We start from the raw sequence: 17,516 nt of genomic DNA, 5'->3' as shown, positions 1-17,516 counted from the left end.
TTTATTTTATTTTATTTTATTTTATTTTATTTTATTTTATTTTATTTTCCCAGACAGCATTTCAGCTGGCTCAAGAATTCCAGCTCTGCAGTTACTTCAGAGAAATAGATTATGACTGTAGCCCCACTACATAGATTAATTGTCTTGGAATAGCACAAATACTTGACTTTCCCTAGACAACTCTTTGCACAGAGTTGCACAGACATTACAGAAACTACATAGCTCTGAGAAACACCACTGCTCAATCAAATTTGGATAAAATTGATCAAATTAGCCTCAAAAGTTAGAAGTGTGAAAGAAATGAGCACAGTTTGCCTTTGTAATCTTTGTTTTCACAATCATGCCTTTGTTTCAAGAAATAAAAAAAAAAGGTAAAACACCTTATCAGCATTTTGGCTGGCATTTTCAGTCAACAGTAGGTTCTGTATTTCCATGGCTTAAAGAAAGAAAAACAGGACACCCCCCCCAAAAAAAAACAATCCAAAAAACTCAGAAACCAAAGCATACTATTATACTGCCACACATAAAAGCTCTGGGACATCCCGTTTTCAAGAATTTTTGGTAGAATCTGGATATAGAAAGAGAGACAGCAGTCTCCTGAGAGCACTAAATGCTTGTTCACAGGATGGCCAGGAGTCAGAAGAACTGAAGGATAAAAATGAGAGGAAAGTTGGCCGAAATTGTTTTCTGATCTTCAACAGGACATAAAAAGAAAAACATGGAAAAAAATCCCAACACGACCAAGATCCAGATATATTTGCAAACAGAGGGAAACACTTGAGTGTGTGATAGAAAAGATGTACCCTGCTAAGTTGTTCATGACATACTTGTAAGTTTTACTGCAGTGCTTTCTGGCTAAACGCTGGTTGAACAGAGAATGATTTTGCACAGGAGGATGAGGAGGAACATCCCTACCTTGTTCCAGCGAGGAGTATAGAGAGAAGAATTGAGAAGCAAGGAGCTATTTTGGTCTTGCTACCTTTTCCCCAGTCATACTGCCCAGTACTCTCTAGCCCTATTGGATGTGGAAAATGTAATCACAAGCTTCAGTGGTAATAAAGATATGAGGACAAAGGTTCACCACAACCATATGCCATAGAGAAGTCTTAAGGTTCTTACAATTCAGGTAAGAAATTATACTTTTGGTAAATCCATAAAGAAAACCCATTGCATTTACTACGATACTTGAATTAACTGGTGTGGATTTAATCGGTTGCACTGACAGGAATGAACCTGCCTGCTATAGATGCATTATTGCCATTTTCAGATGGGAATACCTCTCTCTGACAGCACTTGATTTTATCAATGATTGGAGATGTGAGAAAAAATACAGAAAAGGGGAGGAAATCAGAAGCTGAATTATATCTATAATTAAGTTGTGTTGTGCCCTTTCAGCTCACTAGTCTATTTGAGTTACATATCTTTACTGTGAGTATGCTGTGAGTATGGATTAGTTCAGCAGTGAGCTGAAAGCAAAGATCTTGGGAGGAATTTGGAGAGAGTCACATTTATTAAATAACAGGTTTCTCTTTAAAATGCTGATGTAAGTCAACAGGGAGATCAATATAGTAACATTGGTCCTTGGAATTTACCCATGAGGTTGGTTGGGGTTTTTTTACTATAAGAAAGGAAAAGAAAAAAAAAAAGAGTAGTCTGTTAACATCAGAAGACAAAATGAAATGCTTTAAACTCCTCACTGAAAGGAAAAAATTACCAGTGAATGTAATAAAGAGTTTCTGGAAGACAAAGGTAAATATAGACAGCTGAATAAAAGAGGCAAAGAGCATATTTCTTTTGCACCATTTATATAGTTAAATTTGTTAAGATGAGGAAAGAAAAGATGTCCTGCAATCCTCTCTGCCTTTGACAGCATCAAACCCATTATCTGTTAGTTCATTGATATTTTTCCCTATTATTTCATCTCTGCATTTACACTTGTTATTTTACATTGAACATGTGAAGAGGCCAAAGGAGTCACACAGGAATTTCATCTGGAAGTTTTGCTTTTGGTCCTGTGGATGATTAGGAAGCGTGGATATTGATGGGTTCCCTCTTTTGGTGGCTGACAGCTATTCACATACTGACTTTTCAATGCAGATCATGCCTAATTACAGGTAAAGATAGCTTTATTTTTAATATATTTTAATGAAACAGCTTATTTCTGCCTATTCACAGAAATGTAAAAGTCAAAAATAATGAGTACACATCTTTCTTCTTTTTAACTTGGATGACATAAACCACCAAATTAAAACCAAATAAGACCCTGGTGCAATTTGGTATGTGTTAAGGTACCTGAGACATCTGCGTAGTCTGGAAGATATGATAGGGCTGCAGGAGACTTATAACTCTCTAGATTGGTGAATGGAGGCTAGCTGGGAAGTTCTAGGGTAACTCAGCACTAGACATCTAGGTGTAGCCAACTGAATTGTGCCCAAGGTTTTGGATTTGACTCGCAGATTTAGCTGCCTACGTTTAGCTTCCTAGAAGCAGGTGTCTTCATGCAAGCTCAGCATCTAGGATAAGATTCAGTTGCTCATGCATTGGCATCTACTGGTATTTTAGATGCTGTAGGATCTTCTCATTGCTTCTTGTTCCAAAATAGAAGAGACCTACCATGTAGCCTGTGTCACATTTGCCAATCCTGTGTCTAGAGTACCTCAGAGCCTCAAAGATGGATGTTCAAGGAACTCTATCCTACCCAATGAATAGACTCACTGTCTATTGTAGAATGAACTGAACAGACTATTGGCTGGATCTCCATTGACTATAGTAGGAAGGTAGTCAAGTCAATGATGGAACTGGAAGGGCCAGATCAGTGGCAAGGCTCTCTCTCAGTTTTTTCAAAGATGGAAGTTTTGCTTTTAGTCCTCTTGATGATTAAGAAGCCTCGGCATCTCTTTGTAGGTTCCCAGTTCTGGACCTTAATCCCACTCCCTGTGAGTTATTCAGGTGCCAAACCACAGACATCTAGTGCCATTGCAAATGCTTTAGTGTATCTGAGATTTCCTGTTAAATGGAGCTGGCAGATGTGACAGGACATCAGCATAGACTGGGGCCCTTGCAGCTTGATCAGGTGCAATCCCGTACAGCATATGAAGTGACATTATATTTAATATCAAATATTTCCTTGATGTTTCATGGTAGATTTTTAACTTGCCATAGAATAAAGTCAAGTTGCTGTGGTATGACTTCTTTGCAAATCCACATTTGTGGCTATCTATTTTGTTATTTCCAAGAGCCTTTTTTCCTTTCTGGTATCCTCCTTGGAACTGAAATGAGAATGACTGCTACAAAATGTCCTGGTGTTCCCTTTTTCTCCCTTTCAAAGGTACATATTGTGGGTGGGATTCATCTCATGTATCTTTAGAAATATGAAAGCTGCACATCTAACTTCAGTATAGTAACCCTAGAGTTCACTTCAAAGAAAAGATCTGGAACAGAGAGCCATGGGCCCTTTAACTAAGGCTTATCTCTGAAGCTGCCTGTTTCTCCCCATTCATTGCAAAGGGAAGCTGGGACGTCTAGCTCAAATGTAGATGACCAAATAAATCGTTGTACATGTGATTCAGGTGCCAACACATAAATGGCGAGTGTCCTTCTAGGCACTGCATGTTCTGGTCTGTTCTCCAGCAGCTCCTTCACATGAGTGCAGATCTGCTGCAGGTCGTACGCCACATCTGCCAGCACCATAGGGATGTCTTGCATACTGTACGACATTTCAAATGATACTGGGTACCAGCATTTGGGCAATTGAATCCCACCTTTACTTTTTTGTTAGATAGATCCTACATCCTGTATTTGACCTTTTGTAGTGCCCACCCATTTTACATGATTACTCAATAGCCATTACTTAATGGCCACAAACTTGTGTAAGTTAGTTTCAAAATGCTGAAAGATAAACTCCATGAGCCTCACATAATATGAACATTACTCATCTAAGTAGTATGCCATATTATTTTTCAGTTTTCTTCTGGATTTCTCTCCTATTGACAGTGATATTGGTTCTGTTGGTTGCCTGATGTAATACCACAAAAAAAGGTGATATGTACAAACAGAAACAACTGCTGTTTTATCTTTACACAGGTCAATTCATTAGCTCTCCTTCTAATAGTTCCATCATTGGAGTCATTGGAGAAGGGGTTGTTCTACCCTGCCATGTGGTAGCAGATAACATTCCTGAGGTATTCTCTGTCCAGTGGATATTTCATGAACAGTCTCAAAAAATAACGGTGAACAGATATGATGGAAACAATAAAAAGGAGAAACAAGATGAGAGATATCAAGGCAGAACAGAATTCTTCCACAGTGAATTTAGAGCTGGCAACATGTCTCTGCACTTGAAGAATGTCAGGAGCTCTGACAAAGGACCATACACTTGTGTGGTCTCTTTCAATGACACGTACCATGATGTGTTGGTTGAACTGCAAGTGGCAGGTCAGTGGCAATTCTCTCTCTTTTTATTCAAAGATGGACCTGAACAGAAACATGTATATCCATCACTGACTCAGGGAATTACAATATAAATTTATTATAATTTGATACATAAAATGTCTTCGTGGGGGGATGTGTTTGATTGTTTTCTCTAAATTAATGGCTATAATCAATACTTAAGGTAGTTTGACACACCTTTATTTAGGTACCCAAACACATGTGACTTGAAAGTACAATCTCCATTCGTACTCAATGAAAACACAGTCACAAAGTTCAGGGAACCCTGCAATTATTCAACTGATCAATGTAAAGTTAAATTTAGATGTCCACTGTGCAATAACCATTACTGAGCTGATTGTCCAGAGTTTCTCTATGGTCAGCATAATCAATTGGTCCCATCCCAGTACCTCACTGCTTACCTTGCTGCTTGCCTACAGCAGGAGAACAAAGCAGTAGGCAGGCCTTCATGCTCCTATTTCTATTTCAATACTTTAATAGATACCATCTTCACAGGTAGCTTCAGTTAATGTGGTTGGCTTGGAAGTGGACATGAGTTCCTCCATGCTTTCCCTGCCACACAGGAACCAGTTTCCCCTAGATAGGTATTGTGACATCTTATATTGTAGCCAGATTCTTCTGAAGGTGTCTTCTTAGCTTTAAAACTCCAGATGAAGCAGAGGTTTAACATCTAAGTAACACTGTAATTTAGTCTTCTGAGATCCTGAGTATAAACATACATTTTTTCTGAACTGTAGACCAGATCTGTACCATGTCAGTAAGAGTTTTACTTGACATGATTAGCCTGAGACACTAATACATTCTGTTTTCATGGACAGATTGCACTAGTTGTTCATAGGCTTCCTGTAATCGATTAATTGTCATAATTATATGGATTTTTTTTCTTTTTTTTTACAAAATTCTGGGAAATTCCACTGGCAACTTCATTCCAGAATAGCCATCCCCAGCTGGCTCTGTTTGCTGTAATCTCCATTATATTGTTCCTTATTCTCAATCTGATAGACTCTGAATTACTGACCTTTAAGAAACTTCAGGGCCCCAGTCTCTGTCACAGTTTAAATTCAGAGAAGTCTTTCTATGTACTTCCATACAAATACATACAAAAAATATATTTTTTATTCAAGATAAACCAGAAAATTTCCCATTCTCAGTACTGGTTGAAATGGAGAATACATATGCTTTTTCTCAGCTAAAGGTGATGTGCCTTCCATTTTCCTGAGGAGTCACAAGAAGCAGGGCATTGGCCTCACCTGCCATGCAGCTGGATGGTTTCCTAAACCTGAGGTGATTTGGCTGGATGGCCATGGACAGGTCCGGAAGGAACTATCGACCACAAAGATGACAATGATGCCTGCAGGCCTATATAGTGTCATAACTTCCATGAACCTAAAACCTGGCTCTGACACGGAAGTCTCCTGCAGGATAGTCAACAATCTGCTAAATACAATGAGCGAGTCTCGAGTCCTGATCTCAGGTGGGTAAGCTCTGTATTGACCTGCCTGTAAGATTAAAAAGGCAGACTGTCTAAATGGCATGGGTTCCATTTTTATGTCATGAGCTGGCCTGAAGACGTATTCCCAGAATCAGTGTTGGAAAAAAGTTCACGAGAGCTGCAGTCTTCTTCCACCTTTACTTCTATTGACTGCACAGCCTTTGACAGTACCTAGTGAACCAGTTTCTCCTTTTAAAAAGGGGTCAGGTAATATCAAGACTTTCTGTGTTCCCTTTTCAAATTTAAGGCAGTCAACTTGTTGGAGATGAATTAAAATGAATTAAGAATACAACTGCATGCACATACGAAAATGACGTATTTCCTTAGTGACGGTTGAACACTCTAAAGGCTTTCATTATCCAGAAACAGGTTACCAGGCCGTTTAATAAGACATGTGCTGGTGGGTTTCACAGAGCATAGCTGAAAACAATAGTTACAGTCACAAGAGTTAAAGTGGTAATTTCAACATCTCACAAATGTTTTTATTCTATGTTTTTATCTTCCCTCTTTTTAATATGTGCATTACTGTGTAATTGTGGTGTGGATAATGTCATGCCTCCCTGTACTCTGTAGTACACTTTTCTGTTTGCTGGATATATAGACAAGCATCAGGTAGTCTGAAGCAAGCCTCATAGGGCTGGACCACAAAAAGAACTTCAGCACCACAAAGCCAATACCTAGGTCTGGAATGGGAACTAGAGTGCAGCATAAAGCTCTTGAAGAAGTGCGTGAAGGAAGTCCCTTTGGGGGTGGTATCAAGAAATCCTAGAACATTGAGTGTGGAGGTACGTGGAAAGAGAAAATAGGAAACAGCCAACGTGGGGGTGTCTTAAATATTATTCTCCTTCTTGGTTTACGCACTATACTTGGCAGAATGAATCAGATATTCACTGAATCAAATTAAACAGGAGTGAATGTGTCTCTCTTGTCCAGTGGTGATGGTTTCTTCCTTCATTCCATCACCTGTTCAGTTTAGTATGAAATGCAACACATCCGTGAAAAAAACCTGAGAGCTGGTATTGCTACCTTTCGCGTGACTCATGAACTGTGGAAACCTGTCTACCTATCTCAGACATCTCCTTCATAATTCTGAACCTGATATCCAGAGAAAGAGTCTTCCTGGATTAGTCCTGCTGGGGAGGGCTAGATCTCTTCTTCAGCAACATTGCTAGAAAAATTCCAGTAAAATATAAATTCACCATCTCCTCAGATGTATTGACTGCATCCTAACTTATAATTGTTTTTATGTTTAACAGATTATAACTCCTTTTGGTCATTTTTGCAGATATTTTCTTTCCCTCCATTTCAAAATGGCTGATTATCTTCCTGGTAATTTTATGTCTTAGCATGGTCTTAATTTCTGCTGTATTTTCTAAGCTGAGAAGTAAGTATTTCTTTGTATGTTACTTCAGTCAATATATAGAAATATTACAAGAGTTCATATTGAAATCCATGACTGTAACAAAAGCTCACAAGCAAAATCACCAGTGATTGTTTTATGATCGAATTCAGGAAATGGAACAAAAAAGGGGTGGGAAAGTACACAGTCTGAACAAGGGGGAATGCAAATTGCATGTCCTTATCTCAGATGGCTTTAGGTCTGACAAGAGCAGCTCTGTGAGCTAAACTACGCGTGTAGTTTCCTTTCTATAATCATTGGGGAGATAACTCCAGTGTTGCTAATGACACTAGAGTTGAAATGACAAATCAGAGAACTGATTTCTGTCAGTATTACTTTACAAAAACATGCAAAAAAAGGGGTTTTTGCTCTTTTTTTAACCAGGTAATCACAAGAAAACAGTTACCTCAGGTAAGTAATGAGGAAGATGAATATGAAGATTATGACAATTTGTAAGTTGGAAGGTTTATTTATATTAAATTACAGAACTAATTAGCAGTTCTAGTTGCATCCAAATGTTTTGTAGTTTTTAATTTTATTTTTGCACCGCACAATGTATTAAGTTCCCGTATGAGTTTTTTTCATTTGTGCTTTATAAACAGAGTCTGTTTCCTTCTTTCATTAACCTCTAGTCATTACTGTATGTAATCTAGTTATACATTGCTGTATGTAATCTAGTATGTAATCTAGTCTAACCTCTAGTCATGTACTGTACTGACATCTCTACCATGTCATACATATTCAAGCTTTGTTTGCAACTGCTCAAGAGTTAATTAATTGATCAGAGGCATTCCTCAGATTCTTTAGAAGAGGAATAACTAAATGAATTAACCAAACAGTCAAGAGCAATTCAAGGATCCAACCCAAGGCCATCTCAAGACTCTGAAAGCAACTTCCTCTTTGAATACATCTCTTTGGTACTCACCGCCTATGTGTACTTGAAAATAAAATAGACCAGTTGACATAAAATCATAGAACGGTTTGGGTTGGAACGGACCTTTAAAGATCATCTAGGCCAACCCCACTGCCATGAGGTAGGGGAGCATGGCATAGCTCATGTGGATTGTGCTGAACATTCCTGCCTACCAGGACAGAGTATCCACAGTCAAACCATGTACCAGCAATGGCCCTCGGCTCATGTTGTCACCTAGACAATACCTGCTTATTGTTTGGGAGAGTGCTAATTGACCCATGCCATAACCATAGCAGGGATTACTCTAACAAATGAATTGCATGATGATTTTATTCCCTGAGGCACATCTGGGTCTGTTCCCTGACCAAGTTTGGCAGTTGAGGATACACATGTCCATGGGACCAGAAGGAATTTATTCATGGTCTCTGAACCTCAGTTAGGCTATGGTTGGGACAAGACTCACATAGGAAGGATTGGGTGTCTCAGAATGCTACCTCATTTTTTGTGAACTCCATTAGAAATCAGACTTGTCTTGGTATAAAAAATAAGAATTCTTTGGACTAACAAGAAGCCTTGGGAAGTTTATTAGGTTGATTAAATTAAAGTTTTAATCCCACTTATTTCTGTTTGTACATAAAGTACACTGTTATACAAGTTTACAAGAATAATCAACATTATGATTCATTTTCTTTATTTTTCAGTAAAAGTGAAGATGGAAATGGAAGAAGGTAAAAGTCCTTTGCATTTGAAATGATGCTAAGATGTTCAGAGATCTCAAACACGTAAATTCAGGGAAACAATATTCAAATATTGATTATCAATATAGTAATTGCAGGAGTGGCAGCCCTTTTCAATATTAAGGAAACAGTGACAACCAGACATCATATCCCACATAAGGTCTATTCTCTAGTGAAGACTGTAAATGTTTACATGGACCAGCAGTGACCTTTTTGAAAACTCAACCCAAATCTGTGCTGTTGGATGGAAAGCTCTTAGCAAGCTTCTAGCAATCCTTCTCTTCATAGTGACCACTCTTCTGCCTTTTTCAAGATTATTCAGAACTACCTTTAGTCAGCTGAGTGATCCTGTAAACCCTGTCAACTTTATTTATGGATCTCCACTGGGAGCTTGGATGCCTACGGCTCAATCCACTTGTGTACATACAGGTGTCTTGGACCATTTGTGATGTCCTTGGTCATCCCACTTATTTCCTAGTGTCATGGTTTAACCCAGCAGGCAGCCAAACACCACGCAGCCACTCACTCACTCCCCCCGCCCCCAGTGGGAGGGGGAGAGAATCAGACAGCTAAGAGTGAGAAGAACTCGTGGGCTGAGATAAAGACAGTTTAATAGAACAGAAAAGGGGAAAAAAAAATAATGATAATGATAATGATAGAATACAAAATGAGTGATGCACAATGCAATTGCTCACCACCCACCCTGACCGATAACCAAGTAGCGATTGCTACTTCCTGGAACACGCCTACCATTCGTATACTGAACATGACGTCACATGGTATGGAATACCCTGTTGGTCAGCTGGGCTAGCTGTCCTGGCTATGCTCCCTCCCCAGCCTCTTCCAGAGCATGTCCTTGACTTGCCCTGCTAGCCAGAGTACTTAGCAGCAACTAAAAACATCAGTGTGTTATCAACATTCTTCTCATACTAAATCCAAAACACAGCACTAGGAAGAAATTTAACTCTACCCCAGCCGAAACCAGGACACCTAGCTGCCATCCTGGAAGGAAGCAGATACCTCATTGATATTTGATTATATCTGACAGACACAATGTGAACTAACAGAGCTTCTACAGGAGACCAGAGATCTTTTAGAGAGACACCTACATGCCACTTGGGGTACCCCAGGTCATCTGAGATGCACTAGGTGCCTATGCATCTGAATATCCCTCTTAAATGTGGTCAGTTAAGGCATGATGTAAACAGACTTTGAAAGAAGACCTCTAGCAGCAATAAAAATAAGTCTTGTTCCCACCCTGCTTAATGAGTTTTTAAATAATAACTGAATGAGTTATCTAAATATAACAAAGTTGAAATAATGTCATACATTCATAGGTTAAATTGTTGAATTGGCTTTACATGTACTTAACTCAAAGCAGTTGACCATGTAATCCAAGGATGCACTTGCTATATGGTTATGTGGCTCGTATATTGGTATTGTTGAGTACGTTAAGCCACTTTATCAAAGAGCTTACACTAATATCTGTGTACTGTCTTTTCTAGAAAAAAGCCAACTGAAGTCAATGTTAGGTAAGATGCTTTTGTTATTAATTGTGTTTAATTGTCTTTGTGCTAAAGTTATGTCCACTTTGGGTTTTTTTCTGGGTTGGTGTGTTTGTCTGGTCTGGTCTGATTACTGGGTTTGATGGCACTGTTTAATGTGGTTAAGCATTTAAAATGAAATGAAAGGCTCAGCTGAATTGAATAATTTTCATGTGAAAAACTCCAGGCATAGTCTGAGATATTTACTTTTCTTTTTTATTTTTTCAGAAAAGAAAGGCTTTAAGTATTGTAGAATTTGTGTGTGTGTGCTTAGCTGTAAAACAATCTAGTAGGAAGTGTATTGGAAGGATGTGTTTCCCACAGAAATGACACAAGTTTAAGGCTTTATGGAATGCAGTACAAAAGTCCACTAAGTAACTAAGTCCACTTCCAATTTATATCCAATAAGTACCTGTTACTATTATTTCTTTTATTCTATGTGCTGAACTTTTCAGAAGGAGAGAAAACAAAAAATCGAGCAGGTAAATCTCATTTTCCTAAAATATTCATTAAGAATGGATACCATCCAGCCTTAGTGAAAATAAGCTACTCTGTTTAATTAGCTTACTTTTATTTAATGTGACTTCTCAGAAATCTTATTAGAGGTGATTACACAGCAAAGAGGCCAATGGTATTTATTTCTCTACCTACACATGCAGGATGCATTGTGCCTTAGAGCCTCATGACGATCCACTTACATCTCTCAGGGCTTTGCATTAGGTTTTTTCCCTCCCTTGTGGTTTCATAGAATCATTTAGGTTGGAAAAGGCCCTTAAGATCAAGTCCAACTGTTAACCTAACACTACCAAGTCCACCACTAAATGTGGTCAACATCACATCAACAGCACCACGTTTCACCTGAACACAACTGCAAATTTTGCAGAACCCAAACTCTTAGCTTAGCTTTCTCATTCTCTCCTTCCCCTTTTCTCACATTACTAAGAAAAAACTGTAACTACTTTTATCCTGCAAATTTAATGTCAGAAAACTCCCACATAAGTGTGCACACTGTTCCCATAAGTAACAACTGGGGATGTAATTCTAACGTCTTTCTCACAAATGTTTTTTCATTTTTGCCTTGAGTTTTTACATCACTCATTTATGCTATTCCTTTTCAGCAAAATCCAAACTCAAAAAACGCTTTGGTAAGAAAACACATTTTATGTAAATCTGACATTCTTGTCAAGTTTAGAAACAATAAAACAAGTATTCAGGTTAGTATGCCTACGTTATCCCCAGATTTGAAGCCAAGTAATATAATGAAATATCAACCTATGGAGCAATATTCTCCTATTCCATGGTTGGGGGTTGTCCTATTTTGAAAAACTGGAACAAAATGGAAAAGCAAACAAATATTGGTGACTGGAATATCTTTCCCTTTCAGGTCGACTGAAAGCAGAGCTGGGTAAGTGATTTTAAAATGCTAGTAATTACAAGAATTGGTGGGTTCAGAGGAGGAAGGTCATCACTGATGCAGAGTCACAAAATGCACAGAATTGCACACTAGCAGACTTCTCAGTATTTCAGTCTGAAGTACCTAACTGCCCCATAAAAACATAATACAGTAATATCCATTTTCTTTCTGTAGATTTCTGGGAAGCCAGAAGCCACGCAGGTAAGCTGGCAGGAGGAAGGGTGTGAAAATGCAGTGGCCATCTGTCCAAGCCACCCTGAAATGACAATGCCATGATTTTAGAGATACACCAACTGAGCTGGAGTCACAGGAGTATGCCTGGCTTGGTTAACAGGAAATGAGGCCGGGATGTGGCAGTTGGGAAGACCGAGAAAAGGAGTTGCTGAAAGGTGTCAAAGTCTGGGGTGGGGTGTGGACACAGTTCCGGAGAGGGCAGATGGCCGTATGGAAAAGAGAAAGAGAGATTTATTGTAAAGCGTGTGGACTTGCGCACCGAGAGAGGACATAGCTGTGACAGCTCCAAGGTGCCTCTCGGTTCATCAGTGGTTGCATGCCCTGTTCTGGGGAATGTTTAAATTCTTTGTTGAATCGCAGCAGGACCGCTCAGACCCTCGAATGCTTCAACGCATAGCCCCATGCAGAGAGAGGTCCCTGAGCCACTCTGCTCATTGGATGATTCTCATTTTCACCTCCAGTTCCCATTACTGTGAATCCTGACTGCCGAGTCCTGGAGCTCCAGGTGCCAGCGGCTCCAGATGTGGAGAGCAACGCGTCTGAACCTGCTGGCCCAAACGCTCCCTCCACAGTCCCTGTCCTGGTGGGGACGGAAGGGTTTGCAGCTGGGAAACGCTACTGGGAGGTGGAGGTGGACCAGCAGCAGGACTGGGTGCTGGGAGTGGTGAGGGAGAAAGGGAGACAGGAGGAGGAAGGGCTCCTTCCTGGGGAGGACTACTGGGCTGTACACAGGTCCCAGGGAGAGATTTTCTCTAGCGAAGGACACCGCAGGATTGAGAAGCAGCAGATGAGTAATTCAGTGATTGGTGTGCTTCTGGACTTGGAAGAAGGGCAAGTGAACTTTTATGAAGCAGAGCAGATGGGTGTCCTGGTGAGAATGCCTCTAAGGCTTGGAAAGGAACCTGCAGACATGTTTTACCCATTTCTATCCAAAAGGGAAGGGACACTCACACCTCTTATCCAGCCAGTCTTAATCCCTGTCCCTTTGAAGACACTGTAAAAAGGAAGTTTGAATCAAATGCGTTGAAGAATTAAGTTCTCTGCCAAGAGGTCAGGGTTGAGAGGAGAGACTAGAATGGCTTAGGACATCAGTAATTATAAAATAAAGAAAATAGGACTGGGGAACAAAACAAGAAAACCTGAAAAAAAGGGAAAAGTAATGAGAGAAAATTACAGTGTCTCAAAGTAGAAAAAAAATGCATTTTGAACCAAAAGAACTTTTTAATATTATTTGTTCTCAACTAAGAGAACAGAGAAAGCCTTTAATGGTTGCTTTTTGGTGGAGAATATTCTCAAAGCTGTGTGTGTATTCCAAGGTGTGTATAAACCATCACAAAAAAAATGCACTATATAAGTAATCCAGGACAAAGAGAAAACTTCCTTAACTGTTCTTTCTGAATGACCTAAGAAGAACAGGTATGAAGAAGATCAATGCTTGAAGTAAAAAAGGAATATCAGAAACATTTGACTATTTATTTAATCCATTCAAATCATCATGATTATTAGGGAATTTCGTCTTCTGCCCTTGTAGAGGCCTGGATATATTCTCTGTTGTCTTTTTAATTAGAACATTGTTGGGTGACAAGGATTTTTTTTTCCCATTTCAATGTGTTTTTTACGCCTCATCCGTGGAAACTTGGGCATTTATGACAACTGGATGGAGACAGCAACCCCTTGGTCCAGTAGCTGCCTCCCCAGGGAAAGATTATCAGTTGTTACTGCTACAGCTAAAAAAGGAGTTATGGCTCCCCCCTTTAAGCTAAGTTAGATTTCTGTGTTTCTGTTTACATTTAAACACCATTTGTCAAGATTGTGTTCTGTTCTCCAAGCACCTGAAAGTGTAATATAACTTTCCAAGTGGAGGTTAAACCAAAGGGTTTTGTTGGATTGCCATCCACCTTGAATTTGAACCTGACCCTTTTTGCTGCCAGTAAGTCCTGTCAGAAGTAACACTCAAAGCTGGTTCTGAAAGAAACCTACACTGTTTTACTTTGAGTTTCATGTTTCCCACATCAACTCCAGCTAGTTTAGAGACCTAATGAATCAAAAGGAGCCAAGTTAAGTGTCTGTGGAAAAAATCTACTATGGAGAATGGAGAAAAAGCATGTGACTAAATGCCTGAAGGTCTCATCAAACATGAAAACTTTACACAAAACCTTTATAATAAATTGTACGTAAACTGGTCTTCATACCATCTGCACTTTCTTTTCATTTTATTTCATGTTTTCACACCTGTCTTCGTTAAACTTTGACAGGTTGAGGGGAGAGTAAAACTTTTTTTCAGTCTCTGAACTATTTGTTATGAAAAATATTCAGAGCTACTTGTGTCAAAATGGTCAAATTCCAGTTAGAAATTGTATTGGGTTTACATGGCAAAGTTTTGGTAGCTGGAGGCAGGGAACCTGCAGAGGTAGCCTCTATAAGAAGAGGGTTCTGGGCTCCAGAGCAGAGACTCCCCTGCAGCCCATTGAAATTTTGGAAGAATCCATGATGGACCAGGTATTTCCCTGCAGTCTGTGGAGACATCACGCTGAAGCAGGTATTCACTGCAGCCCACGGAGAACCCAATCCTGGAGCAGGTGGATATTCCCTGAAGGAGCTGCCGGTCCATGGAGAGCCCACGCTGGGGCAGGTTGATCTTGAAGGACTGCAGCTTGTGGATACCCCACCCTGGAGTGGGTTCTCCTGACAGGAACTACAGCCCGTGGAGGACCCATGCTAGAGCAGATTGATCCTGAAGGCCTGTAGCCATGCTGGAGCAGGAGAGAATTATGAGGAAAAAGGGGTGACTTTTATGAACTTTTCAGAAGACCAAAAGGGGTTGTTATATAAATGAAGGGATACCGTTCAGAATGTAGAGTGATATAGAGTTGCTTTGGGTTAGGTGCCTTTAACTTAGGCTTTATTCAGTGTAAGTGTCTGTCCAGTAGAAATCTCCAGCTGAGTTGGTCGCCTTAAGGTTATTACCTTTGCCCAGTGCATCCTGATTTTCCAGTGGAGCAGCAAGGAGCCCGCCCAATGGGATTCAGATGTCCAATGGATGTATTCCCTTCCTGAACAGGGTGCAAAAGGTTGGTCCAAGAATAGAAGTGTGATCAACAGATTTAAACACTGAAATGAGCTTAGGGAATACAGAGTGGTTTTAATCCATGGCATACCATGTCATTATCAGTGTGATGGCAGGATGTAGGCAAACTTCTGCATGATTGGGAAGACCAGACAGCTGACTATGAGAAAAGGGCAGCCTGTAGTGTGTAGCAAAACTCTTATACCCCACAAACTCTTTGATCTGGGTGGATGGCATGGAGCAGACTCATGGAAAACAGTAACAGGATGCCTCCCTCCATGCATGGGTCTTTATACAATTGCTAGTCAAAGGAGTCTCAAAAATCCATGGAAGAACCCAACTCCTGGTCTTTTTCATCCTTTCAGCATCTTTCTCCAGATGGTCAAGTCTGATACCACCATGAGAAAAACAGACTCAGCTTGGGGAAAATTAATTTAATTTACTGCTAGTTAGAATAGGTTTGGATAGTGAGAAACAGAGACAAAATCTAAAACACCTTCACCCCATGCTCCTTTTTCCAAGGCTCAACTTCACTCCTTTACTCCTGACTCCTCTACCACCCCCACCCTGGAGTGGCGCAGAGGGATGGAGAATGGGGTGTCATGGTCAGTCTATAACGCTTCCTTTCTGCCAGACCTTTCTCCTCACACTTTTCCCCTGCTCCAGCATGGGCTCTCTGTGGGCTGCAGTCCTTCAGGATAAACCTGCTCCCACATGGGCTGTCCACAGGCTGCAGTTTCCTTCAGGGAATACCCACTTGCTGCAGTATAGGGATCTCCAGGGCCTGCAGTGTGGGTACCTGCTCCACTGTGGTCCTCTGCACAGGCTGCAGTTGAATTTCTGCTCTGGCACCTGGAGCACCTCCTCCTCCTCCTTCTCTGACCTTGGTGTCAGCAGGGTTGTTTCTCTCACATTTTTTCCTTACTGTTGTGCTGCATTTTGCCCCATCATAAACATGTCTTCTAAGACGTGCCACCAGCTTCACTAATTGGCTCAGCTTTGCTCTGGGGTGGGTCCATTCTGCAGCTGGCTTGAATCAACTGTGTCCGACTGTGACAGATGCACTCAACACCTTAACCAAACAGGCTCCAGAAGAGGTAAAAGCCTGAGCCGTAGCCGGGCCATGAACTCCTCTAGTTCCAATCTGTTCTCTGAAAATCCACAAAGAAATAGAGTGCATATGAGTTTGGAACACTGATCATACGATTAACAGATGAATAGCAGGCGCCTTTTCCAAAACTCATTTATCAAAGTACAAGGAGTCTCATGCGTACCTTTCCCATCGCATGTAATTTGACTACAAGCCAACCACTTTATTCCATAAATATGACAGCCTAGGCAAGCCTTCTTTGAGCTCTCCCTGCTAGGCAGTGTGGCTGCATGGCGGTGGTCTCCCCTTGAGCTGGGACACCTCTGAAGGTTGCTCCTCAAGGCAGAGAGACCTTTTACCAATGGCATATCTTTGGTAAGCGACCAATATCGCACATAACCTTGTAGTATGGTAACTTTGATTTTGTCTTGGTAACTTTGATTGCATGCTGAATTGATGCTAGTGAAACATTACATAAATTTTGCATGTATAATCCCTTAGACATAAACCGTTGACCAAGTCTGAGACTAGGTTTGGGCGTAGCTGCACCTAGACTCCTCTCTGAGAAGGAGTTTAGAAAGCAAGGGGGGTCCACTCTGAACCTTGTGACTCAATGGGAGAGTCCTCCTTACTCTTTTGCATCCTCAGTCTCTCTGTGGATCATTCCAACTTGAGTGTAACTCAATTTTCCTTTGTCCGTTTCTTCCATGCAGTAATTAATAGAGTGTTCGAGTTGCCATCGAACTTTGTTAAGTCACATTTTTACAACATGATATTAAAACCACTTTTGCTAATACCTTTGATGGTGATTCTTTAAGCGACCTAAATCACTCATTCGCAACACCAACATGGGGGCAGTCCCTCACTTTTTCTTACAGAGTCCACCCCTGCAGCCCCCCTGCTACCAAAACCTAGCCACAGACCCCAATACATCCAGAAAATAAGTCTCTGATATTTACTTATCATCTTCTATCAGACTACTTGGTTTTATTTTTCACCAACAGGTGAAAGGCATTGCTTATCATTATGCCATTAGTGCAGAATTGCTCCTCCTATTTCAGAGGTAACTTGAGTCAACTCGTTCCTTCCTGTATTTTTAAAAATCTCTAGCCAAGACACTCCTTCCACCAGGTAAGAGCACAAGACTTTTTTTAATGCTAGAAAGGACACACAATGA

At 40.4% G+C, this 17,516-nt stretch overlaps 1 protein-coding gene across 1 annotated transcript; it reads left to right on the top strand.

Annotated features, from left to right (window-relative positions):
- The first annotated feature begins 2,041 nt into the window (after positions 1-2,041).
- On the top strand, positions 2,042-13,757 carry LOC142076509 (butyrophilin subfamily 2 member A1-like). Its single transcript, XM_075138792.1, has 9 exons — positions 2,042-2,114; positions 4,084-4,434; positions 5,639-5,923; positions 7,227-7,325; positions 7,725-7,751; positions 11,653-11,679; positions 11,919-11,939; positions 12,123-12,149; positions 12,644-13,757. Exons 1-9 carry the CDS (start codon positions 2,042-2,044, stop codon positions 13,180-13,182), a joined length of 1,449 nt encoding a protein of 482 aa, XP_074994893.1. The 3' UTR covers positions 13,183-13,757.
- Positions 13,758-17,516: the final 3,759 nt, after the last annotated feature.

The sequence above is a fragment of the Calonectris borealis genome, unplaced genomic scaffold (genome assembly GCF_964195595.1).
Source record: "Calonectris borealis unplaced genomic scaffold, bCalBor7.hap1.2 HAP1_SCAFFOLD_59, whole genome shotgun sequence".
Taxonomy (NCBI): Eukaryota; Metazoa; Chordata; class Aves; order Procellariiformes; family Procellariidae; genus Calonectris; species Calonectris borealis.
The sequence above is the reverse complement of the archived record's forward strand: the minus strand, read 5'-3'. Positions and strand labels throughout refer to the sequence as shown.